The following is a 27,791-nucleotide window of genomic DNA, read 5'->3' on the forward strand; positions in this document are numbered from 1 at the left end:
CCACCACAGGCCAAGCAGGAGAGGAAGCGCCCATTCCGTAAGGAATCCAGATGAACTTGGGTTGGGTCCTTCTCACTCACCCTGTCCCAGGGACCTCCTGGCATCATCGTGGGCCACCCTTTTGTCCTAAAAGTTAGGGCCACATGCAACTGGTGCGGCTCTGTGTCTATGTGGGTAGAGCAACAGTGAAAATGATGTTGGAAGGGAAATTGTCCACCCCTCACTAAGATTCTTTCCCCAGGCTGGAATACATATTGAGCGAGCTGTAACAGTGCCCTCATGTACAGCAGGCAGTTCCACAAGACGGAAGGAACCCTGTGTTCCTGGCACATCTGTGAAACAGAACCACCTGTCACCCTGGATCCGCTCTCTTTGCACTGGTTCCAGAGAGAGAGACTTTAACTTGTTAAAGGTGCCTTGTACATTGCTGCAGTAGATAGGCACTGAAGCACTTGCCTTAGCAGGCAATTACAACGCGTTTTCATAACTAAGATGTGACACTTGCCTGAATAGTAGGGATAACTGAACTGATGAAAAGTACACTTGCCAGGTTGGTGTGTAAGTGCGTGGGAACCTGGTTTGAATTCTGAGTGTTGTGAGTTGTTTTTCTTGTTTGTCTGTGCCCTTGTGCATTCCATGAAGAGAAAGAAGAGCTTAGTATGGATATGGAAGAAATCTTGATTATTGGAACTTTTTTTTTGGGGGGGGGGACAAGCAGAGTTGGACAGTGAGAGAGAGAGAGGCAGAGAGAAAGGTCTGCCTTCCATTGGTTCACCCCCAAATGGCTGCTACGGCCGGCGCACTGTGCCAGTCCGAAGCTGGGAGCCAGGTACTTCCTCTTGGTCTCCCATGCAGGTGCAGGGCCCAGGGACCTGGGCCATCCTCCACTGCACTCCCGGGCCACAGCAGAGAGCTGGACTGGAAGAGGGGCAACCGGGACAGAATCCGGCACCCCGGCCGGGACTAGAACCTAGGGTACCAGCGCCGCAGGCGGAGGATTAGCCAAATGAGCCACGGCGCCAGCTGGGAGATTGCATTTCATCACCATGTAACAAGGGATCAATTTCCTAACAGTATGAGGCCAGGGAATTGAAGCCAAAGATGAATTTCCATGGCAGTTTATATTAGAAGTTCTGGGCCGGCGCCGTGGCTCACTAGGCTAATCCTCCGCCTTGCAGCGCCGGCACACCGGGTTCTAGTTCCGGTCGGGGTGCCGGATTCTGTCCCAGTTGCCCCTCTTCCAGTCCAGCTCTCTGCTGTGGCCAGGGAGTGCAGTGGAGGATGGCCCAAGTGTTTGGGCCCTGCACCCTAAGGGAGACCAGGAGAAGCACCTGGCTCCTGCCATCAGATCAGCGCGGTGCGCCGGCCGTGGTGGCCATTGGAGGGTGAACCAAAGGCAAAGGAAAACCTTTCTCTCTGTCTCTCTCACTGTCCACTCTGCCTGTCAAAAATAAATAAATAAATAAAGAAAGAAAGAAGTTACTTTCTGTAATATATTCCATTTTGCTACCAGTTTTTAGATGCTTGAAGAAGTGATCACAATGACAATATTAGCATTAACACCCAAGGTGGACAGGGGCAAAAAAGAGACCAGAGGTCTATAAAATGTCATTATAATCTAGAAGAATTTTTACTCTAATTGTAAGTTTTAAAGTTAATAAAATATTACTGCAGGATTTTAGGCTCATGACCAAAATTCTATGTCTTTGACTTGATGTATAGGTTTACTGAAAGTTAATTTGAAATTGCAACAAATTGTTGACCTGATAAGAAAATATCAGCATAAAACATTTTATACATGTTACTCAGCAAAGAACGCTTAGTATATGACACAAACATTGGAATGTATTGGTCCTGGTTGATTGCATTACTAAAGAACGCTTTGGCTCACCTGAGTAAAATATATCTGGAAGTTTCTGTCTAATCCTCAGAACCATTAGAAGAAGTGGTTGTCATTAAAAGTCAAATAAGACTCCACAGTAAGCTCATTTAAATAGAAAATGACTCTTATGACTCTTCTGTTCCCATTCCCACTACAGAGGGTCAGCATTCATAATGATCAAAGTTCTAATGATGGTGGTATAAATATTAAAAACTCAGATTACATAGATTATTCTGAATTTCACCATTTATTTTTCTTTTTACCCTCGTGCCATCATTATATGGGATCTCATTTGTTCCCCCAATTCCTAGATAATATCTTTGTTAATGCTATTTTTAGAATAAAATGAGTTATTTCTGCCATCATATACGAATATTTACAACCAAGCCTCAAGAATTTGAATGGAAACTTCCTCCAGCAATCTGTATATAATAATTATGTAGGAATGTGTAAGTGTGTGTGTGTGTGTGTGTGTGTACGGACACAGTTTTGGTGACATTTTCTGCAGCTTAAGCCTTCATCTGTTATTAATGGCAGGGATACTTTTATATCTGTGTGTTTGAAGACTGACAGTGTGTAATGTAGCCCACTGCACATAGTAGGAGTGTCTCCTGTTGAATTGTTTATGCCTTTTTTTTCATTTGTGGGAGTCATTTAATTTGAACCCTATTTGAAAAATTAATATAGATTCTCCTTTAGAAATCTCCAAGGGAAAGGACTTGATAGTTTTTCCTTCCAAATAGTAGAGTGTTTCTGTTTATACTTTGAGATTTATTTCCTCCTGTTTTCTTTGCTTAAGTCAGTGTTAAAACATCTTTTCCTGGTTGAGTCAAAGGCTGCTGTTGGGAAGCCTGTGTTCTCTCGTGAGCCAGGAGTTCCAGTGGATTGAGCACCTTACTTGCCTGTTTCCTCCAGAGACTCATTAAAATGATAGGGACAGAATAGCAGACACACAGAGCAGCCGCACAAAGAATGGGAGGGGAACCAGTGTAGAAGGTGTACTTCCGGGTGTTTCTGACAGGCGGAACCCTCAGGAAGTGACTGAGTTGATGGCTTGATGATTGATGGTGGGGGCTGCTGCTACCCAGACACATGTGGGGCTGCAGCTGGAGGGGGTCACTTTGGAACCTCCAGAGGCTCAAGACTTTGAAGGTCAGGTGGGTGAGGGTCTCGGGTCTGCTTGTAGTCAGATCACTTCATGGACTCTTCCCACCCCCACTGGTACAATAGGACCAGAAACTGGATGTCTGTCCCCAGGCTAACCCCTGAATGAACTTACAACTTGTCAGGGGAGAACAGTGGACACTGGTTTTGAAGCTTCTTAGGAAGGGGTCGCTGCAGTGCCCAACCTCTGAACTGGACACACATCTCTCCTCCAGGTCCTCCGTTGTCTCAGATTTAAATGTGGTGACGGAACTGCCAGGACCATGTCAAAGCAGTGAATTAAAAAATGTGTCACCCCTCAGGGACAGCACCTCACAGGAGAGTAGTTGGCGGATTGGAGCTGTGGGAACAACAGAAATCTTCAGTGGCCTTCCAACATTTAATGTGTGGTTGGTGTGTCAGTTTGAAGGGAGAGGGAGAGATAAATGGTTGTAGGACACGAGTTAGGTTTCCTTTGGAGCAAGGTCACACTCCTCACTTTGAGTCTTTGAAGAGAAATGTTTGGCAGAATAAAAACTTACAGTTTGAAAATTTCTAGTGAGTATGTGGGGGTAGGGTGGGTTTTTGGTGCCCTGCGTTAAGCTGCTGCTTTAGATGCACACATCCGATTTCAGAGCCCTTAGATTTGAATCCTGGCTCCATTCTCTGTCCCATCTTCCTGCTAATGAGGCAGCAGACAATAGCTCACATAATGGGGTCCCTGCCACCCATGTGGGAGACCTGGACTGAGTTCTGAGCTCCTGATTTCAACCTGGTCCAGCCCTAACAGGGAGTGAACCAGAGAATGGAAGGTCTCTGTTTCTGTCTCTCTGTCTAACTTTCAAATAAATAAATGAATAATAGTGGACACCTGGAACACTGCTGATCAAGTGCAGTGAATTCTAAGGAATTCCCAGGTGACTTTTAGTACCTGGAATTTAATCAGAATTGACTTGATTAAAAATAAGTCCATCGACTGAATTGTAAGTGTATTGTGCTTAGATTTTATTTTATGGTGATGTTTATCATAATAGGTTTATCACTTGTTTGAGAATCTAGAGCCTTGAGAAGTAAACGTTGATTGAAACAGTTCTTCCTTTAGAATTAGCAAAAGTCCCGAGAACTGGTTCCTCTATATTTCTTTAACCTCAAATGGCCTGTGTTCTTCTATGGCTTTGTGGATATATTTTCTGTGGAGAGCAATTTATCTAGATATTCTGTGGCACATAAAAGTTGACTTCAGAGTCTTATACAGAAATATATTAAAGGGAAGTTTGTAGGATCTGTGGAATGTAAGGCTCACAAGATGTGAATTTCAGAGTCATCTCCAATGGTCATTTGGTGTGATGTAGACAATTTTATTTCAACATTGCACAGTGTCTTTAAATATAAATTTCAATGTTGATTGTATGCATGTTAGAAATAACCCTTAAGTGGAAGACTGAACTTCTCATAATACATATAGGCATAAGTTCTGTCAAACGCGGGAGTATTTGTTGCTCAACTGTGATAATTGTTGTATTTTTAACGCTATAAAACACATACTTAACTGGCTACAGTTACTTTCTATGCATCATGCCTACATCTTAAATTATTGGTTCATCTGTTTACAAAAACTTGCAAGAGTCTTAGATTCTAGTGAGAAAGACTGTTCTGTAAGATTGAAGGCTGAATATTCAGGAGTAGGGAACTAGCTCTGCTCTTAGTGTCTTCACTTTGGGAGAGTTAAGAGCATCTACCTCACAGCATGGTTAAGGGGATTAAAATAGGAAAAAAATGAAAAGTCTTTGTAAAGCAGAAAGTGAGTACAGATTTTTACTAATTGATCTACCTTTGTTTTTGTCTTAATAATCTTAGTTATGGAGGAGAGCTAATTTTAAAAAGAATGTAGCATCCAAAAATGGCCCATGCATTTGCAATTGACAGAAGAGAACACAGCTTTTTGCTGCAGAGCTATTTATTTCCATGGGAGTGTGTATGTGTAAAATAAAAAAGGTGGTATTTTATTTGGGAAAAGTCAAAGCCAAAGGGATGAGTTGTTCTTTGCTACAAGTGTGGCAGGGGGTAGAACGTTGTCGTTGTAGTACAGTGTAGAGCTGGAATTCCGAGCCCTGCTTGCCTAAGTACCTACCTTCTCTGTTGGTTTTCCTCCTGGCCTCATGATCATTCACGGGTAGTGGGCAGATATTGACTGAAAGGACAATTAGTGATGGAACTGACACCATTGCCTATTCTGTGAACACTTCTGCCCAAAACTGTTCAAAGTTTCAAGTGGGGGTTTGTGGGAATGGTTCAATAACTAATGGAAATATGTGATTATTTAATGCATACTTAAAACAAAAGCTACTGTTTACTAATTGTTTGGTGTATGCCAGGTATTGTTATGTTTTTAACAAGTTATCGCTAAAACTATTTTATAAATAAGGAAAGATTCTAAGGGAAATTGAGTGAAATATTGAAAGTTGTACATCTGGTGATGATGACAGAGCCTAGCGTGGAACCCAGTCCTACCCTACACCCCATGGTCATCTTCCTTTTGAGCTAGAAAAGATTGCATCGGGCCTCTCAAGAACCGAAGCAATGCAAAACCACTTGGGTCTGGGCCCTTTAGGAAAAGGCTGAATATCCAGTAGATCTTGGGCCCCTCCCCACATGTGCTGTGAAGATCAGCATCACAGTGTGCACTCGTGGAATCTGGGGCAAGCGTGTTGCTCTCACAGGTGCTGACTTTGCAGATATCTTAGTGTCCTGAAAAGGTTCAGACCCTCAGGCATATGGGTGTATCCACACGGAACCTTTGGAGATCTGTAGATTGGGAGATAATGCCAAGAAGGTAGGTTTTCCTTGGGTTCTGAGTTCTAAACCTTTACAGATTGTTGGCCTCCAGGGTCCGTTGGTTCCAATTTTTTTTTTTTTTTAATACATTCTCAAATGTATTCCTTGCTTCTTCACAGTGCTGTCATCCCTTGTTTGGGGCCCTGTCACTTTTGTACTCAGTTGCAGAAGCCTCAAGTTACCTGCTTTTAGACTGTTTCTGTTCAAACTTTCCTACTGCCAGCTTGTCTCCTGCAGTGATTTCCTGGTTATTAAACATTGATGCTGACTGTCTTGAGTGGCTGTGGTTATATTCCTCCTACTAGTCATTTCCCGTAAAGCAGTCTGTCCAGTTTTCCATAGTGTTTCTCCATTTCTCTTGACTCCACGACTCTTGTTAGCAAATGTCATTTCCTCTCACTCTGAAAATCCCTTCTCTCCCTGTGTAAAATCTAGGGCCTGGTTTTCTTTTTCCACCTGAAGCCCTTTTCTTTGATTGCTCTAGCCAGTGTTGATCCTTTTGTCCTTGGAAACCCTGGATTATATACTTATTTGTTATCAATGAGAAGGGTAGATTGGAAGACTTTTAGGATCTGATTCTTTAACTTCCTTGATGTCCAGGCCCATGGTAGGTATGAGGTCACCACTTGTTGATGGATTTGTTGTCCCAATTTTGATGTCAAACACAGAGCTTAAAATTAAGAAAACTGTTGGAACAACACCTACGTACAGGAAACTGTGATTTGAAGTTTATTTGATATCTCACTGCTCTGTTGAAGTGGTTTTTTGTGTTTTTTTTTTTTTTCCTCCTTTGTCTCATCAGCAATCAAAGAGAAGTACACAGACTGGACAGAATTTCTCATACGTGATTTGACTGGTTCACGGACAGCACCTGCCAATCTACTGGAAGGTGTATGTATTGTTCTTATACGTCTATGTTATTTCTGAAGCATCCGGTTATGTGAATTCAGACCTAACAGCATCTTTGCATATATCCTTCTGCAGATACATGTGTGTACCTCTATCCAAGTAGCCTAACTTCCTGTTTGGTCCTGAGTTACTTGGGTGACTGATTCGAATGGCATTGGTGTATCTTCCCCTGTGGGATGATCAGTACATGGGAAATTTGCTTTATTCCAATGCATTTTAAAATAATACTGTGTTCACAGATCTTTCCAGAATTCCATAAGGTTAAGCTTTTCTCCTGTATTAATGAATACAAATAAAATTCTGTAACTCTTTTGATCAGTTGACAACTAAGCATATGTATGCACTTAAGCCATCCTTTTGAGAACATTGATAAGTAGTTCTGTTAAGCAATGCATTTTAGATGCTTAAGTGCAAGATCTGAACACAGATAATAATAATTGAATTAGCATCCCTCATAAAAACAAGAGGAGAAATGGCTGACCATACGTAAATGTAGTTTCAAGGTACTGAAGAAAAAATAGTTTGACCTGAAATTTCGATAGTTCGTTTGAAAATAATTTTGGGCTGAAACATTTTAATGTTCAGTATATATAATAAAACAGGAGGAGAAAGGTACGGTGTCATAAATAATTACTGAATTGCCAAATTTGTTGTTTAAGAGTATTCCTAAGAAGGGGAAAACTTAATAAATAGCAGGGAAATAAGGTGTGAATTTTGACGGTATCATTATTGTCTTAACCTTGGCTTTCCCTGTGCTCACAAGTAATATTGATACTTCAGAGCACCACTGTGTAATGTACAGTTATGGGTTTTGTTTTGTGAACATCTTGCCTGGCGTATTTGTTAAATATCTTTATAGATATTATTTTAATTGTTTGGTTAACAAATCCAAATGATGGTTGTTCACCCTTCCAAAGGGACAAAATTGTCTTATTATGTTAATTTTCTTTTAATGTATTTGCCTACAGGGCTGGCTGAACAAACACCCTTTTCATATGCTAACATATGCTAAGAAGGCTTCTTAGAAGGAGCTCTAATTGTATATTCTCTAAACCAATTATCAGGTTAAGTGTGGAAATAACTTTACATAATAGTCTAATTTAGCTCATCATTAACGTGTCTTAGACATGTCATCTACACATAGTCATACTTTGTGCACGTAATCCAAGTATAAGATGATCTTGGTTAATAGAATAGTGGCCATTCTAAGACGAATGTCTGTTAAACAGTCTTGGTATAAATGTTTGGCCTAAGCTCATTATATAGACAGACATCTTGCTAGCATACGATTTCTAGCTCCAGGCAAACTGGGTATAACTGTTCTTAAAAGCATGCTAATTTCAAACAACTGCAATTTTATCTGGGAAGGGTGCTTTGTTTGGTGAGAACGTAGCCCAAACTGTTATTTTCTATTTACTTGTGACTTTTGTTGTTGGATGCAGAATTGGGTACATGAGTGTGTATGAGGGATGATGGGTGGGCCATGGTTGTGTTGAGGATGGGGGGTGGAGGGGAACACCGGACTGTTTGCCAATAGCTTGGATGATGGTGTGAAAAAATATTATCTTCTGCTGTCATCTGTTTCCATGAGAACCTTAAAATAAAGTTTAAAATAAGGAGTTTTGCTTCTGTTTAAACAGCCTCTGCGAGGGAAAGGCCCTATAGACCTCATTACAGTTGATTCCTTAATAGAACTTCAGGATTCTCAGAACCCTTTTCAGTACTGGATAGTTAGTGTGATTGAAAATGTTGGAGGAAGATTACGCCTTCGCTATGTGGGATTGGAGGACACTGAATCCTATGACCAGTGGTTGTTTTACTTGGATTACAGACTTCGACCAGTTGGTTGGTGTCAAGAGAATAAATACAGAATGGACCCACCTTCAGGTAAGGGCCAAAGCTTTTACTGCTGGAAAGTGTTTCAGGGAAAAACAAAAAAGGTGGTATTTTCCTGGATGTGTCTCTGGAGAGAGCATCAGCTCTGTGATACCTTTTGTGTCCAAGTACGTGAACATGAAGCACGTGAAGTACAGAGTCCTTTCTACAGAGAGGAGAACCCAAGAGTTCCAGCAGCAGTGTTCTGCAAGGAGAAATACTGTGGGAGCTTTAGCAAAGGGGATCCAGTGCCTTTGAAACCACTGTCTCAGAGATGAAAGCTGCGGCAGCTTGGATTGTGAGCATGTTCTGCATTTATTCTTCAGGGATTTTGAGAGTCTTGCAAGAAGATTCCAAAATCATCATCCATCCATCCATCCATCCGTCCATCCGGTCATCCATCCACCCATCCATTCATCTCCGAACTTCCTATCATCCATTCATCAAAATATCCAAACCCTGTGGTCCTCATTATAGTAACCATTCTGGCCAGGAAGTAGCACTGAGAACATCATCAAGCTTATTTTCCTGGCACATCGCAGATTTTCGTTAGCTTCAAACGACTTTGCCCAGGCTTAGTTAGATTGAAGAGTGCGTGTATGCTTTCTGACAAAAATCTCAGTATTTACAAAATAACCATTCTTGAATATTTACCATGTGCCAGGTGATTTTACATCTGCTGTGTTGTTTATTTTGATTCCAAAAAACGTATTGCACGTTTGGGGTGAATTTTACTTCATGTCAGAGGAAATTGAGACAGGGTTAAGTGATTTGTCCAAGGTCACCCAGCTTATAGGTGGCAGGTGTTGTAATTCATATTACCAAGGCCTGTGCCTCTTTGACCCCACTCGCCCTTGCTCTCTCTGCTCGCCTTACCAAGCTTTGCATGGAAAATCTCAGAAAAAAAATGTTGAATTGTTTTTTTTTTCTTTTTCTTTTTAAATGCTGAATTCATATGGAATTAAAGATTCCAAGGAAGAAATGTTCATTGCTTTCTGAAATTGCCGGTTTTCTTTCTGGGCAGTTTTATAGGAGCATTTGAAAAAAGAACTATTTGTCTTTATTATAATCACCAGAGCATTGTATTTCTCTGCTGGTTGCCACTGTTAATCTTGAGTACATGCGGGTGAGGAGTTTTATTTAAGTTTTATTTACCTTTTCTGTCACTCAAAGTTCTCAGCGGAAAAAAGCTTCCTGGTTCTATATCCTGTGTACCTGCATCTGTGTTAAATTTGACAGGTGTAAAGATGTGTGGTATGGCATTTTATTATATTAGTATTATTGTTGTCAGCATTTTGAGAAGAAGCCAAGAAATCCATTTGTACCCTGAGTAATTGGGACCATGATGACAAGCAAAGGGCCCGTTGGTGTCATGGGAAAAGACTAGGTTTGCCTTGGGATTCACAACCTTGCAGGGAAAATTTACTTTGTGGGGAAAGTTGAGTATATAAATCTCAGCTTTGTACCTAATTGCTGTATAAATTTTAGGGGAAACATATACTTGCCAGTGTAAAAATTTATGGCAAAGCAAAGAATTTCTAGTAGCTTCTTATATTCTCGGTGGTGCTTCTTTCCTGGGAAGTCATAGGACTCGCATTCAGAAGCAAGAATGGAAAAGTGTCCCTGTAGAAACTTAAAGGTATTTGTTCATCAGCTCTCTCCCTCTTTAGATAATTTGGTCTTTTTCTCATATAAGAATCAATTATGCTTGGGGCCGGTGCTGTGGCGTAGCGGGTGAAGCTGCTGCCTGCAGTGCTGGTATCCCATATGGTCGCCAGTTTGAGTCCCGGCTGCTCCACTTCCAATCCAGCTCTCTGCTGTGGCCTGGGAAAGCACTGAAAGATGGCCCAAGTCCTTGGGCCCCTGCACCCAAGAGGGAGACATGCAAGAAGCTCCTGGCTCCTGGCTTCAGATCCTCGCAGCTCTGGCTGTTGTGGCCATCTGGGGAGTGAACCAGCTGATGGAAGACCTCTCTCTCTTTCTCTCTCTCTTTCTCTCTCTCTTTCTCTCTCTCTTTCTCTCTCTCTCTCTCTCTCTCTCTCTCCCTCTGCCTCTCTGTAACTCTGCCTTTCAAATAAATGGATAAATCATTTTTTTAAACGAATCAATTATGTTTATTTACCTTAGAATTTTCTGGACATGAGTTGTCTATTTCTTTGATGAGTTCACAAGGGTCTCTAAAGACTGGGATAGTCTCCCATTGTCAAGAACTTCCTCAGCACTTTTTTTTTTTTGCAAAGATCTATTTATTCATTTATTTAGGTGAAAGGCTGAGAGGCAGGGAAAGAGACTGACAGAGGCAGAGGTATCTTCCATTGCTGGTTCATTCCCCTAATGGTTCCAACAGCCAGCACAGAGCCAGGCTGAAGTGTGGAGCCAGAACTCCCTGCTGACCTCCCACACAGGCAGCAGGAGCCCAAGTACCTTTGCCATCTTGTGCTGCTTTCCCAGGTGCATTAGGAAAACTCCATGGGAAATGGAGCAGCCAGGACTTGAACCAGCACTCTCATATGAGATGCCGACATCGCAAGCCATGAGTTAATCCACTGTACCAGAGTGCTGGTTCCTTTCCCCAGCATTTAAACTGTCAGCAAGAAGATGACATATGGAAAGAAGAAAATCAAAGTCGGAAAGACGTTGAAAATGTGGCTTTCTGTTTTCCTGTGTTCTTCAAATGCAGTAGTTCTAAGATGGACACTGGAGTCTCTCAGCCTGGTTCAGTGGTGTATCGTCATGGAGAAGCAAGGCACTTACTACTTTGGTTTTACACATGGGAGCAGAACCTAACACTTGAGACTTGAGTACATTAATTCCCAGTCTCAGTCTGACTTGTACAATTTACACAACACCACCACTTCCTTCACTGAAACATGGGAGGGAATAAAATTTCTGATTTGTGTAGAAAGCATTAGGCTGATATATTCCCAAGCACCATTAAACCAGTGAGAAATGTTCAACACTAATTGTTGGTGAGAAGTTAGAAGGATGGTGGTAGAAGGGAAAAAATATAGTGTGGATATACTTTTTTTTTTTAAAGATTTATTTATTTACTTAAAAGTCAGAGTTACACACAGAGAGAAGGAGAGGCAGAGAGAGAGAACAAGGTCTCCCCAGGTCTCCCACACGGGTGCAGGTGCCCAAGGACTTGGGCCATATTCCACTGCTTTCCCAGGCCATAGTAGAGAGCTGCATCAGAAGTGGAGCAGCCAAGACTTGAACTGGCGCCCATATGCGATGCCAGCACTACGCCACAGCACCAGCCCCTGGATATACTTTGCAAGTCAGGCTGTGTGGGCTTACCCTTTGCTCAGGAATGAACCTCTGTTGTGCACACCCAGTAATGCCAACACCATTGTCAAACATTATCATAATTCTTCCTTGAACTTCAGTTATTCTTTTGCCCTTTTAACGGTCAGACTACTTCTCAACAGAGAGATGTCATAGACATAGAAATTGCTAACAGAAAGTAGCAAGGAAGTTAGTCTTCAAAAACTCTAGGCAAATGTGCTAGGATCCACACGTACATAATCAGTTGAGCCTTCCAGCGTCTGGGCTGAATGAGCAAATTACATTTTGGTGCTTGGGTTGGGAGGAAAGGGAATTGAGGAGAAGCCACTTCACCCTGTGAAATGGAAGTAAATGATATCTTTGCAGGGCTGCTGAGTGCATAATGTATATCAAGTGATTGGCATTTTCTGGGCATTCAATCTGCGATCAGAGTAGTACAGACATACTTTGGTTTTCTAAGAAATTTCATTAGGTCATTGAGATGAGAAGTCACTGAAGAGACCCCACTTGCTGTCCTTTTTCTAGATGTTGGAGAGGAACCTTTTAGATATCTTTACAGAGTGATGAAACTTCTTGAGTTTTTTCTTCCTTCTGTATTTCTAGAACTTTTTTTCCCTTTTTTTTTTTCCTGTTCAGAATCCTTCCTAGCTTGTTTTTTTTTTATTTTTTATTTTATTTTATTTTATTTTTTTGACAGGCAGAGTGGACAGTGAGAGAGAGACAGAGAGAATGGTCTTCCTTTGCTGTTGGTTCACCCTCCAATGGCTGCCGTGGCCTGTGTGCTGCGGCTGGCGCATCGCACTGATCCAATGGCAGGAGCCAGGTACTTATCCTGGTCTCCCATGGGGTACAGGGCCCAAGGACTTGGGCCATCCTCCACTGCACTCCCTGGCCACAGCAGAGAGCTGGCCTGGAAGAGGGGCAACTGGGACAGAATCCGGTGCCCCGACCGGGGCTAGAACCTGGTGTGCCGGTGCCGCAAGGCGGAGGATTAGCCTAGTGAGCTGGGGCGCCGGCCACTAGCTTGTTTTTTATTTGTTTAAAATGCTTGTCTTAGGTAGTTCCTGGAGTTGGGTAGTTTCTGAATCTAACTTAAATGCTTCCTGCCTGCCTATTTCATAGTCTCAAAGACTTGATGCTTTCTGTCAGGGCTGCCGTAGCGACATGCTGCCACAGACGTTGTGGCTTAAGCCACAGACATGGATTTTCTCGTGGCTCTGGAGGCTCGTGTTTGAGATCGGAGTGCCAGCATGCTCAGGTTCTGGTGAGGGTTCTCTTCCTGGTTTGTAGATGGTCGCCTTCTTACTATACTCTCACCTGGTAGACTGAGAGTGAGTCCTGATCTTTCTAGGACAGCCCTCTCTTCTTAAGGGTTTCACACCCATAACCTCATTAAACTCTAATCCTCTTCTGAGTGCCCTACTGCCATACCATCACGTTGGGCAGTAGGCTCCAATATAGGAATTTTGGGAAGTGGGACACACTTTCAATATTTCCCAGCATTTTCCAATATTTACTGTCTCTTAATAACCGTGAGTGGTCTCTCTTCCCTAGCAAGAACCTGGTGGAGAAGGAAGGAAGAGAGGTTTAGGGTTGTGGAATATGAAAGGGATAGCCCCTCTTTATTTGTGATTATTTTACTCATCCCTTCTTCCTGTATCACTTATGATAAAACCTGCTGAGTACTTGCATGAGAGGATATTGCTTCATTTTCTTGTAGGTGTCTAGTTACAGATAAGTCAGAACACATCTTTTTTTAAAAAATTTATTTTATTTACTTGAAAGGCAGAGTTACACACACACACACACACACACACACACACAGAAATATTCCATCTGCTTGTTTACTTCCCAATTGGCTGCAACGGCTGGAGCTTCACCCATCCGAAACCAGGAGCCCAGGAGCTTCTTCCGGGTCTCCCACATAGGTGTAGGGGCCCAACTACTTGGGCCATCTTCCACTGCTTCATTAGGCACATTAGCTGGGAGCTGGATTGAAAGTGGAGCAGTCGGGACTCAAACGGGCGCCCATATTGGATGCTTGCATTGCAGGCGGCAGCTTAGCACATTACGCCACAATGCTGGTCCCAGGACACGTCTTAATTGCTTCTGACGTCTCCACAAACAGAAATTGACACAATGCACTCTGGTAAGTTATAGCTGCACTGCAATCATCTCAGGAAAATGTTTTATGTCCTTTTAATGATGCTGTTTATTGTCCATAAACTTGCCAGCATAGCCAGAGTGCCCCTGTCTGCTGACAAATACTGGGAAATGCTGCTTAGTGCTGGTGCCATTGTGTAGGTGTTCAGCCTATGCGGGTGGTGAAGCAGACTGCATGTAGGTTTCAGCTTTTCAGAGAACATTCTGTTTTGGGATTTAATATCCTCAGAAAAAAGACACAGATTTTTTTTTAAAGATTTATTTATTTATTTGAAAGGCAGAGTTACAGAGAGGCAGAGAGAGAGAGAAAAAGAGAGATCTTCCATCTGTTGGTTCACTGCCTAAGTGGCTGCAACAGCCAGAGCCAGGCTAATCTGAAGCCAGGAGCTTCTTCTGGGTCGCCCACGTGGGTGCAGGAGCCCAAGGACTCGGGCCATCCTCCACTACCTTCCCAGGCCATAGCAGAGAGCTGGATCAGAAGTGGAGCAGCTGGGACTCGAACCGGCGCCCATATGGGATGCCAGCACTGCAGGCGGCAGCTTTACCCATTATGCCACAGCGCTGGCCCCAAGACATGGATTTTTAAGCTTGTGGGACCGAGCCAGAAATCACCCAAAGCCTGGGCTACTCATTGGGTTTGTTTCTGGGATGGAGGCACAGAGAACCAGCGTCTCCTATGTGGACGTGTCAGCTCTATGAGGATTACGGGGTTTGATGATTCTTTATGCCATGTGTGAGGCTGGGGTCAGAGGGACTCTGCCAGCCCTGCAGGGACCCACATGTTGCTGCGCTGAGTTCTGATAGTTGGACTTAACTTCAGTGAGGTTGAGCTTGCATCCCTAGTGCCCTGGGTCGATTTCCTGTTGTGCAGTCTTTTACCCCGTTGCCCGTCTCAGGGGCGCCCACCCTCCATGACCACAGACAAGGGCATAGCTAGTTGCGGTTCCTGTTTGTCTTTTTCCTTCCTTTCCCCTTTGTGTCTTCAGACCCTGCCTTTGGTCTCGGCTTTGGACATCTGCGTCGTTTTTCACAAGTTGGTCCTTGTCCTACAGTTCCTGTCCGTTACTCCCAGATGGTGGGAAAAGTCGGCTTCTTCATGTCCCACCATGAAGCCCGTCCTCTCAAATGTGCTGTTTCTCTCCTGAGCTCCCGTTCTTGAACAGCTGCATCAGAATGCTCTGTCATTTGCTCCCTGGAGCCCCTGAGTTGCCAATCTCTTCGCTAACATTTTCATGCAGTGCACTTGAACCTGAGCCATTAGCGCGTTCCAAGGTATCCTTCACAGCCTGTGGAGCAGTCCATAGGGCTCTGTGAGCTGGGCCCTTTGCTACTTTGGGGGACCTTGTGACAAGCAGTGGCTTCCTTCACACCCCCTTTCTTACCCATAGAGGTGAAGGAGCGGTTGATTCAGTCTGCAGAAGTGTTGATTGTGGTCCTACTGTGTGTCCCAACATAGTCAGACGCTATGAAGGAGAATCACATTCTGTTTTTATTCTGACATAGAAATGCTAGCTAGGAAAATAAAAATTCTCAGAGGTTGCAGAATCTACACGGAACGCTGGAAACCCGAAAGGATCACAGACAGTAAATATACATAGAGGGTATTTTGTCGTGAATAACCCTTTGGGTATCTGTGTAACAAACAATGGCAGTGGGTAATACATTGAAAACTTTGCTAGTTCTGGCCAATCTTAACACCTGACAGAATCATGGCAGAAAAGCCTAAATAAACCTCTAAAACAGAGGAGCTTAAAGCTCAAGGTGAGTTCAGAAGCTATGAGGATGAAAATATATAGCTCCATGCTAAAAAGCAGACATGCAAGAAATTAAAAATATAACCCCAAAGGCTGAATGTTACCTTTAAACTGTGCTTAAATTCATATTCATATCCTAACTGTCTGTCTGAAGTAGCCTGGGTTGATATAGTGAAGGTATAAACAAATCTACTTCCAGTGAGTGCTTCTGCAAATCCTATTTTGATAAGGTCTTAAATCTGTTGAGATCAGGCCATAAAATTCTCCTGCAGTTTCAGCAATAGGTAAAAACAGTGCTCAACAGTTTTTTTTTCCTTTTAATTTTGCATTCAGACTGCGTAAGCCCCATCCATAAATATCTCACCCCCACTGCCTGGGAAAAAATATGGGCAACATGTGGTGTTAGCAACATTTCAAGTGTAAATATGAAAGTTGGTTGGTAAATTTTAATTTACCTTTTAATAATTTTCTGACTTACACGGGCTATTTTTAGCACAGGAGAGCTTAGAGATTTAGTGAAAAATATGTTGTAATAACTGCAAATGTCAGACAGGAGTCATTTGTAGTTTAGAAATTTATCAGATAATAAGTTCTTCATCAGTGGTTATTGCTGCCTAGGTGATATGTGGATTTTTGGGCCGTGGATGACTGAGGGTTTTGCTAATGTGATTAATCCCATTAAATTACTTACAGAATGCCAACAAAATACATACAAATATTCCCCGAAGAAGAGCACTATTAAGTTTATTCTTCGTTTCTGATAGCTGAATCCCAAGTTGCTGCTTAATTTTCAGAAGATCCTTTTAGCAGGTGGCTGTTTACGGTGGGCTGGGTGTGCACTCTGATGGGGCCTGGATGAAGGCCTGGAAGATACAAATTAAAAAAAAGAACCACCCAGGAGGACATTTTAGTCCTTAAACTCTTATGTGCTTTGCTGTTGATACAGAAATCTATCCTTTGAAGATGACCTCTGAATGGAAATGTGCTCTGGAAAAATCCCTTATTGATGCGGCAAAGTTTCCTCTTCCAATGGAAGTGTTTAAGGTAAGATGCCAGCTTTTTACAATCGATCCACTCTGTGCAAGCATAAACTGCTTATGAAGTTTTCTCTATCACATTGCTTTCCCATGATTTAAAAACCAGTCTTTTTGGTCACTTTCCCCTTTAAGTGTTAATCACTTTATCTGTTCTGTTTTGCTATTTTGGGGGTGTTTTTCACAAAAACTTGTATTCCACCATGCTGATTAAAAGTTTTTAAGTTTATTTTGTTTGTCTCTGTAGTCTATCACTGTGGGAATCTGCTTTTTAACTTTCTCACTTCCTACCAAAGAAACACTATAAAGTCTCACTATGTTGTTTGTTTGGTCAAAATGACAGAAAGTGATGCTTCACGTTATGGTTCCATGTTCTTGATGGTTCAGGAAGCTTGTCCTGAGTGTCTGTGGGGCCCTAGGCTGTTGTACCATTAGCTCATATAAAACTGAAAGGGATTGCCAGGTACTAAGCGCTTTTACAATTACGCATCAAACTTCTCTGTTCCCACCGTCTTCAGAGAAGACTGGGAGCAGGGGTTGGTTCTGTGGAGTGGGCTGGGTGGGAGCATCGTGGTGTCGGGCTGCTGCTGGGGGGTTATTTGATGAGCCCTGATGCACCCCCAGGTCCAGGCATGTTTTTGCATGATTAGTGTCAGAGCCGTGGAGAATTCTGCAGCAGGAATTGGGTTGGCTCTTGGCTTTTCTGCTGAAGGCTTTCATTTGGCTCTGCTGAATATGTAGTTACTTCTTGTTCATCAGCATTTTGTAGCTTCCATATCTTTGTAGCTGTTGAGTGGTTTTGTGTCTTTAAAAAAAAAAAGACAACTCTTTACTATAGTTCTGATCGCTTTACTATAGTTTTGATTAGAGTTTAGGTGGAGGTAAGATTAATGTGGGTTTTTCATCTGACATCTGAACCTGGCACTGCTATTTTAAAACTTCTTGTTGTTTGGATTTTAGGGTAAAATACAGCTTGCGTACCCCTCAAAGAGATGCCAAGGCTGGTGCAGCTTAGCTCTGCTTCCGCCTGTGGTCTGGGGTTGTGCATTCTCCCTCCTCAGTGTACTGCACTATTGCTACACTGGTCTTTTTTCTTCCAATGCCTTTTGTCCATTGTGTTCTTACTCGTCCTTCAGACTCAAATATAAATAAATATAAATTCTCTAAAAGACTGTTTTTCTGGATCTCATGCCACTGAACTCAGGGGGTGTGAGCCTGTGGCCCCAGCAGGAGTCCTCATGGTAGTCTGTTCTGTCACAGTTACTCATAATCATTGGTGCGATTCCTTGCATGATAGCCATCTTCTCTGGCTTAGTGTTGACGCTCCAGTCAGCTAAGGGCCATGTCTTTCTGGTCCATCTTTGGAAACATAATTCCTTGCCCATAGTAGTAGTCCATGAATATTTGTCAAATAAGTAGACTAATTCTTGAACATCCATATGTATTTAACTCATTGGCTTTACCAATTTTGAGTTAATGTAGATTAAATGGATATGCAGGCTTGTTATTTAGAACTGTGAATACTAAGACTTGAAAGGTTAATATATAACCATTAATAATCCTAATATATTTCTAATTAAAACTTAACAAATCCATTAAACATTTATGGAGCAGCTATTATTTGACCTGATTCTAGAGTTTAATGCTTTGTTTCTATTTCCCAAAATGCAATTACCTTCTTCCCTCACTTTTAATTTCTTCCTATGAGAACTCGGACTATTGTTTTGATAAAGTACCTGAGCATTCTCATCGTGTTCAATATTCTGTTCATAACTGAGAACCGCTTTAAGATGCTGCGTATTGCTTTTTGGGCCTAGTACAAGGCAGGGTGCGTAGGCTTGGAACTTCATAAATAAAGCTTGGTTGCATTGAATTGTATGTGTTCTTAAAGCATGCAAGGTAGTTCTGGGAGGAGGGGAAGGGGCAGGATGTTTTTAGCCATATTTTGTATGGAGTGGCTATTTGTGTGTTGAATTTTGAGAGCAGGAGCATAAGCAGTTCCTTTTCCCTAAGCTGCTGTAATGAGTCACCATGGTGGCTTGGGGTAGCAGGAATGTGTTCTGTACTTCTGGAGGCTGGGATTTGAAACCAAGATGTCAGCAGGGCCGCCCTCCCTCTGGGGGCCCTGGGGGAGAAGCAGTTCCTGGGACTTTTCTAGCGTCTGGTGGTTGCCCCCGCCTTTGACATTTCAGGGCTTGTGGCAGTGTCACTCCACTGTCTGCCTCAGTCTTCACTTCGCCTTTTCTTCTCGGTGTGTCTGTCCAGATTCCTGTTTCCTGTAAGGACACTGGTCATCTTCTTTTTAAGATTTATTTATTTTATTTGAAAGTCAGAGTTAACATAGAGAAGGAGAAGCAGAGAGAGAGAGAAAGAGAGAAAGAAAGAGAGAGAGAGAGGTCTTCCATCCGCTGGTTCACTCCCCTATTGGCCTCAGTGGCCGGAGCTGTGCTGATCTGAAGCCAGGAACAAGGAGCTCTTCCAGGTCTCCCACACGGGTGCAGGGGCCCAAGTACTTGGGCCATCTTGTACTGCTTTCCAAGGCCACAACAGAGAGCTTGATTGAAAGTGGAGCAACTGGGACTTGAACCTGCGCCCATGTGGGATGCCCTTACTGCAGGAGGCAGTTTTACCTGCTATGCCACAACGCCGGCCCCAGGTCACTAATTATCCTGATCGAGTATGACCTCATCTTGACTTGGCTGCATCCACAAAGTCCCTACTTGCAGGTCACATTTACAGGTTCAGGTAGGTAGAGTTTTTTAGAGGACACAGTTCAAATGTAGTGCCACCAATATATTGTGTGTGTTCGGTAATTTAAGGAATAACAGACTAGCATTCTACCGAGAGTTTCTCTACTTTAGAGAAATTACATGTGCATAGAATGAGGATCAAACTATCTTAGCAGTTGCTTCATTTATTTAAAAAAAAAAAAAAAAAAAAAAAAACCCAGAAATTTTCTCTCTAAATTTTAGAAGTTCAAACAACTGATATTCCCTTGCAGGGTTCAAAAATAGAAGACACACACACACACACACACACACACGAGTTTTTTTCTTATCACCGTTTGATCATCACTGTTTCTCAGCAGGCAGACTTATTTCTAGTTTCTTTCATTACGGTGAAAGGAATATGTGTCTGAATTCAGCAGTGAATCATCTGAGATGCATGTTATTATGGAAAATTGCCATAGTGTTTGCTGTGACAAGACAGAAGTCAAAGCTAAGCGCATTTAATGGCCAGAGATGAATGTATTTCCAAGCAATTCTTTTTATTATTTTTAGACTTTAGAGAAAATGAGTATTTTGATGGAATGAATCTCATTATGCTGCAGAGTTTCTCACTTTGGGGGATGTGTTTGCCACCTGTGTTGTTTTTGGTGTGTCCGTGTCTGTGCATACAGTTGGATCAAGCTCGTGTTCAGTTTTCCCCATCTGTCTTGAATCCCAACAGAAATGCTGTAAAAGTAAGGTCATAGTTACTATTTCTGTTATTTGCTTTTGATTTTGAGAGTATATTCTGAATAGCATTGAGTTTACGGGGAATTTACTGCCAGAGTTTACTGGGAATTCTGATTTAATTTGGAAAATACAGATAATCTTCAAAATGTGTACTCTGTTAAAAGGTAATTAATGAAATGATTAGAAAAAAAAAAAAAACTGAGGGGAGAGGTGGGCGTTTGACCTAGTAGTTAAGGTGGCAGCTAAGACACTTCACATATACGAGAACCTGGATTTGACTCTTAACTTTGTTCCTGATTCAGCTTCCTTCTAATACAGACCCTGGGAGGCAGCTAGACTAGAATTCAGCTAGTTCAGTCCCTGCCACAGCGTGGGAAACCTGTAATGGATTTGTGGTTACTGGCTTTGGCCTTGGCTCTGTCCTGGCAGTGGTGGCTGTTTGAGGAGTGAGTCAATGGGTAGGCACTCCATCTGTCTGTCTGTCTCTCAGAAAAAAAGAGAATCAAAGAGAGATTTAGAAATTTCATCTTATTGAAAATAATGGAATTTTCAAGTGACCAAGATAGATAAAAAGTGCTTTCTGAATATAGGAGTAGCTTACCATGCCTCAACCATTAATACTAAATACCTGGTTTCCTTCTGGAAGTCTGGCTTTTGGACAGGTGAAAATCAGCCTGAAAAAAAATCAGTCTGAAAAGATTTCCCAAAACTATCCATATTTTAACACTAATTGACTCTTCAAAAATAATCAGTATATGGAGGTGCACATCATTGTATTCTCACTGGGCTTTAATTTAGAATAGTCCTGCCTTCATCACACATCTGGATGATTGTTAGCTCTCAGAAGAAAACAAAATCTGTTTTGTAAGTATCAACTTAAGGGGCTGGCGCCGTGGCTTACTTGGTTAACCCTCCGCCTGCAGCACTGACATCTCATATGGACACTGGGTTCTAGTCCCATCTGCTCCTCTTCCAGTCCAGCTCTCTGCTGTGGCCCTGGAGGGCAGTGGAGGATGGCCCAGAAGCTTGGGCCTTTGCATGGGAGACCAGGAAGAAGCACCTGGCTCCTGGATTTGGATTGACGCAGCGCCGGCCTTAGCAGCCATTTGGGGAGTGAACCAATGGAAGGAAGACCTTTCTCTCTGTCTCTCTCTTTCTCACTGTCTATAACTCTACCTGTCAAATAAAAAAAAATCAACTTAAGATATCTTAACCAATAGCTACAACCTTGTGCAATCCTGTTGTACTTATCTATTTTTGAAACCTCTGTAAGCTATCACCTTGATCTTCAACTGCCAACTAAAGCAAAATTTCCCAGTTTCAAGAAAAGCTTTTTATTTTGTCATCATAGAGAACCATTAGGATGGGTATCTCTGAGTTTGTTTCTGCCATCAAACAATGAAGCTATTACAGGATTGACTTGGTTTTTTGATCAACAATGCCTTTCTTACTCTGGTTATCCAAGTCACTGTCTGCCTAGATACTAAGAGATATGGGGGAACTTGGAAGTTTTAAAAACAGAGCCCAGGAGGCTAGAAGATGACTGTGGGTATTACTGAAATGCTTCCTATGGCCACCTTCATGCGTCACCTGTAGTTACTGTGACTCTTCATTTTCTTCAGGTCTTGTAAATCTTAGTCTGCCCCTGTGATCCCACCTGTTTGCCAATGTTGAACTGTAGAAGTTTCCCCCACAAGTCACATATCCATCAAAAGGCTAGACAAGTGAGAAGCAGCGCTTCCCAATGTGCCGGTTCATGGAAACCAAGAGTCCTGGGGAACACAAGTACTCTCCTACCAACTCTGTTCATGACCACACTTTGGAGCAGTAAGGAACGAACACATTTAACATGTCATTAACATACGTGATCTGTTTTATCCCATACAGAAGGAACGTTGGCCAAACGTTTTGTTTTCATTCTTTACATAAAATGTTGAAAATCTGAGTGTTTGAGATTCCAAACAAGCTATGGAGAGATTTGCAGGAGAATGAAGGAAATTGTAGTTAAAGACAGTGGAGCCTGGGTGCCTGTGTTCTCCTCACACCTCTGTGTTGGGATCCCCTGTTTGGCCCCCACGTTTGGTCATTCGCCAGGACGTAGATGTTGCTATACTCATGGGTACAGTTTCTTCCAGTGCGAGGATGCAGCACAGTCAGCAAAGGTGTGTTCCAAATAAGGCAGCTCTTTAGAGCCTTGGTGCTCAGGGTTGTTTTGGGATCCGATTCTGCAAGTACCTTGTACCCTAGCAGCTGCCCAAAAGCCAGACTTCCAGAAGGAAACTGGGGATTTAGTATACACTCTATCGTTGGCAGGAAAAGGTGAGGCATGGTGAACTACTCCTATTTTCAGCAAACGTTTTGTATCTGTCTTGTCTACTTGGAAAATAAACCCTGCTTCCGTCTCTTTCTACAGGTCTCTGCTTAAAATCAGAAACACTACACTGTAGGGCCATCTCCCCATCTGTGTGCTCTGCCTACCCCCTGGCTTTCTTTGTTTTCCTTATTCCTTGCCTTACTGTGTATTAATTTTTTTTTTTTGCATTTGTCTGTTTCTTAGTAGAATGTGAGCTCCAGAGAACACAGTGTTTATTTTTATGATTGCTTTTTCCCCAGTGCCTTGAACAATGCCTGGGACAAGGGAAGTTCTTTCAACAAATATTCATGAATGGATTAGTGAAGAAATTTGTCCACAAATTAACTTAGAAAAACAAACACTTGGGAATGGTCTCTAGTACAACTTTAAGTGAACCTCCCAGGTGTGGTTCTGATAATAATGGGGATGCCCATGGAAGAGGAAGAAAGGGTGATTTCACAGGTAAGGTAGGTAATTTTATGGTGAACTAAAAATACTCCAGGGCAGCGCTTGGCTGAGAATAGGAAGGCGTTGGGAGTGACAGATGCATTGAAATCAAGAAAAACATCTGAGCTTTAAAAACAACAGCAAAACATCGTGTCCTAAGAATTCCCATTGCTCCCAAAATGAAATGCCAAGGTTTGATTCTTGCTGGAAATGATCACTAAGACTAGGCTTAATATTGACTCACACGTGTCATGTGAGAGTTGAGTTTTTTTCCCTTTTAAAATGTGCATCTCATTACCACTTTTGATTCGTACAGCAAACTGCTGCTATGCTGTTGTATATCGTTTGCTCATTACACAAACAGATCAATGGAGAGACAATGAACTTGAAGAAGGAGCTCAAGAGAGAACGGTTTGGTTCCATGACAGAGCTGACACTCAGTGCTGCTTTCTGCTTTGTAGCCATAGCCAGTTTCTTCTGTGCTTCCCTGTTGTTCCTAAAATGACACACGTTCTCAGCCATGTGTTATACCTGAACAGGTGCACTGTGGTTAGGTGGCAGCCACCTGTTGCTTCTGGGTTATTTCCTTTGATTTGAAGCTGAGAAGAGGGGTATGTGTGCGTGTGTGTGTGCGTGTGTTTGCAATGATGTGTACACTAAATACCATAGCTACCATTCATTCCATTATAGCCTTCCTAACCAATTCCTAGTCAATATTGGTGGCTATGGGGGAGTTTCTTTTTTTTTTTTTTTAATATGGATATATTTTATTTATTTGAAAGACAGAGTTAACAGAGAGAGGTAGAGGTGGAGAGAAAGGTCTCCATCCGCTGATTCACTCCCCAGATAGCCACAATGGCTGGAGCTGTGCTGATCCGAATCCAGGAGCCAGGAACTTCTTCCAGGTCTCCCACGTTGGTGCAGGGGCCTAAGGACTTGGGCCATCCTCCACTGCCTTCTCAGGCCATAGCAGAGAGCTGGATCAGAAGAGGAGCAGCTGGGACTAGAATTGGCACCCATATGGGATACTGGCATTTCAGGCCAGGGCTTTAACCCGCTGCACCACAGCACCGGCTCTATGGGGGAGTTTCAGTAGAGCTAAAACCATGTAACTGAGGCTTGTACTGAATTGGCACTCACAGCCTATGGGGAGTATGCCTGGTATGAGTGAAGTCATGTACCAGGTAATGACATTTCAGCCAATGAAGCGGCTTTCTCGGGACAGTGGACCTATAAGACTATAATAGAGCAGAAAAATCGCCACCTCCTAGTGACTCCGTAGCCATCCTAAAGTCATAGTGCAAGGTGTTGCGTGTGTTCATGGGGAAGCTGGTAGAGACAAACACACGTGGCTGGTTATCTTAAAAGTATAGCAGGGCAGTTATGTGTAGTACGGACACTTGATCATGATAGCAAACAACAGTTATGTGTTACGCGTTTACTGTACTGTTCTCTTTATCACTGTTCTAGAGTGCACTCCTTCTAATTATAAACAGAAGATTTCCAGGTGGCTGTGTGGCCTAGCAGTTGACATCTGCATCCCCTATTGGAAAGCCTGGGTTTGAGTCCCAACTCTGCTGCTGATTCCCACTTCCTGCTAATGTGAGCTCTGGGAGACAATGGTGATGCCTCAAGGAGCTGGGTTCCTGCTACCCATGGGGGAGACCTAGATTGACAATGTTCCTGGCTCCTGGTGGTTTGACCTGGCCCATCCTTTTGCTGTTGGGGTCATTTAGAAGTAAACTAGGACATGGGAAATTTCTTTCCCTGTCTTGCAGATAAATAATACAATTAAAGAAAGCTTAGTGTGAAAAAAAGATCCTGTAATACACCAACAACACTCTTACCAATTTCAGGTTTACAATGTTTTGATTGCCACATCGAGTAACCAGTCCACCTATAGTAGTATCAAGATTTATTTAAGAATATTCTGTCACATATGAACAGTGACAAAATTGTATAGCCATAATGACAACAGGGACACTTTTTTTTTTAAGATTTATTTATTTGAAAGTCAGAGTTACACACAGAGAGAAGGAGAAGCAGAAAGAGAGAAAGAGAGAGAGAGAGAGAGGTATTCCATGTGCTGGTTCACTCCCTAATTGGCCCCAATGGTTGGAGCTGCACCGATCCAAAGCCAGGAGCCAGGAGCTTCTTCTGGGTCTCCCAAGGATTTGGGCCATCCTCCACTGCTTTCCCAGGCCATAGCAGAGAGCTGGATCAAAAGTAGAGCATCTGGGACTTGAACTGGCACCCATATGGGATACCAGCACTTCAGGCGGTGGCTTTACCCACTATGCCACAGTGCTGGTCCTGCACTTTTCAAAATATCCTCCAATATCGCTAAGTAATACATGACCTGTCCTTTGCTACACTACCCAGTCTGTTGGTGGTTTCCTTCCAGTAGCTCATTTTTATGTCATCGTTGACATAGGTATCCGTCAAGTAGATCTACAGTTGTGTGTGTGTGTGTGTGTGTGTGAGAGAGAGTTTGTGTGTGTGTGTGTGTAACTGATAGGTGTTAAAAGGTACCTACCCTTGAAATGTATGAAGAAAGCGCTTGGAACCGTGGCACGGCAGGAAGTTCATTCTCGTTTGCCCCAGTCTCAAGCTGTGCTGCAGTGCTCAGTTCTCCGTACCTTGCTGTCCCCATTTGTAGGCGGTTAATATGTGAAGAGAAGGGGCAGTAGAGACAAGGCTGACTGATGAAGGCAGGTCTCTGTGATGCATTATTTGTTCTTTACACAGATAAACCTAAATAAAAGCATCTGATGCACACAGTTCCGCTCCGTAAGAGTGTTCAGTCTGCTCAGAACATCGAGAACTCTGCATCCTGTGATGTCCTTTAGTTCTTTTTTTTTTTAAAGCTTTGAGTGATATATTTTTATCAGTGTGATGATAAATTTAACCCTTCGGAGGGAATCTCTTCTGCACATTAGCAACTGAGAACAAGGAGGTAGAGGCTGGTGAGAGAAGATGGAGTGTTGCAAAGAGAGAAAAGCTTTTCTTTGTCCTTGCAGATGGTACAGCCAAGGGGGTAAGAAAGGAAGCGAGCTGCTCTCTTCTGATAGATTGTGAGGTTGCAGTTTCTATGGTGACTGATTTCTTTTTCTCTTATTCAGCAACTAAATACAGCAACAATAAGACGCTTGTAGCTAAGTTTGGCCTTCAGGTAGGATACTTAGAGTCTCCCAGAATTTGCTTTAGGATCTTTGTGTAGAGACAGAAGTTAATCTCTTTGTCCAAGTCATTTAGCAGGAAATGTTAGTGGAATACGTGGTTGATCTCTCCCTTCTCATCAGGTTACATCCAAACGATGATTCTTTTACAGAATGTTTTAGCAGTCAGTCGTCTTGTTATGAGGCTGGTTGCTGACTGCTCCATTGTGAGTTTTCTTTTTAAAAATTTTTTTTTTATTTCAGAGGGAGGGAGAGTGGAAGAAGGACAGAGAGAGAGAGAGAGAGAGTGAGAGAGAGCGAGCGAGCGAGTGAGCATTCACATCTGCTGGTTAACTCTCCAGATGCTCACAGAAGCCAGAGGGCCAAAGCTGGGAGCCCAGAACTTAACGCAGGTCTCCCATATGGGCGCCAGGAGTGCAGTCCTTGGAGCCATCACCACTGCCTTCCAGAGTCTGCATTAACAGGAAGCTGGATTCAGGAGCTGGGTATTGAAGCCACGCACTCTGATGTGGCTCAATGTCATCTTAACCAGTAAGCCAAACGCGTACCCTCACTCGTGAGTTTTCTGCCCAGTGGCCCATCCCAGGCTGTCCTCCACTTTGAGCCAAAAAAGCAGAACTTCTGCAAGGTCCCAGTCATCTGACCTCCTCCTGCTGTGCTTAGGTCTCTGCAGACCTGAAAAAGGTTGCTAAACGAATCTCGGTGGGATGGGTAGTCACACAGTTCAGTTTACTCAGTGCCCACCCGTTGCTACTTACAGAGACAATGGGTAGACCTTCTTTCTGTGTCTCAGATCCTTGAATTGAACCTTGTGAATTGCATATCCAGAAAGGACTATAGGGGCCATCTAGTTTTTATGGGTATTGCAGAAAATCTCATAAGAGATGCAACCAAGAGGGCAACTTTGGTCAACCAATAAGTATTAACTGTAAAAAAAAAAAGCCCCCAAATCCAAATATACAAAGAGCTCCCTGCAACAATTGTTTGATCACAGGGTTGAGCACTGCAGTCTGCTCCATGGTGACTTGCCTTTAATTCTGAACATTAAGAATTTAACAATATCATCAACTTTCAGCTATCTGCTCTGCAAATTATCGCTCCCAAGTGGCTCCTGTTTACCACCGATAATTCTGGCTCCTGCCTGTTATCTACAGTTGCTGAGAAGGAAGATAATATTAATGTGAAGTTAATGTCAGTGGTATATGGGGTGTTGGTGGGTGTGTGTGGGCAATAAATCTCTTGTTTTTAAAACCAGACACATTTTGAAGTGGCTGTTGTCCCATATTCTAATTGTTTTAGACTTTTTCTATTCTGCTCTTCCTTAGTAAGAATCATTAAGGATAGGTTATAATAATTTCATCTATGGAGAATTTTCTTGGGGGCTTTAATATTAAATATTCTGGATTTAAACCACCGTAAAGTGGTACAGAGGAGTTCCTCCACTCCCGCCTTCCCTCCCCGCTTCTAAATA

At 42.7% G+C, this 27,791-nt stretch overlaps 1 protein-coding gene across 14 annotated transcripts in view; it reads left to right on the top strand.

Annotated features, from left to right (window-relative positions):
• SFMBT2 (Scm like with four mbt domains 2) overlaps window positions 1-27,791 on the top strand; it is a 261,092-nt gene that overhangs the window by 124,762 nt on the left and 108,539 nt on the right. For all 14 annotated transcript variants that reach the window (XM_051821572.2, XM_051821569.2, XM_008268056.4 and 11 more), the window contains exons 5-7: window positions 6,663-6,751; window positions 8,410-8,656; window positions 16,796-16,893. In XM_051821572.2, the coding sequence (XP_051677532.2) occupies window positions 6,663-6,751; window positions 8,410-8,656; window positions 16,796-16,893 (434 nt within the window). The remainder of the gene's footprint in view (window positions 1-6,662; window positions 6,752-8,409; window positions 8,657-16,795; window positions 16,894-27,791) is intronic.

The sequence above is a fragment of the Oryctolagus cuniculus genome, chromosome 13 (assembly GCF_964237555.1).
Source record: "Oryctolagus cuniculus chromosome 13, mOryCun1.1, whole genome shotgun sequence".
Lineage (NCBI taxonomy): Eukaryota > Metazoa > Chordata > Mammalia > Lagomorpha > Leporidae > Oryctolagus > Oryctolagus cuniculus.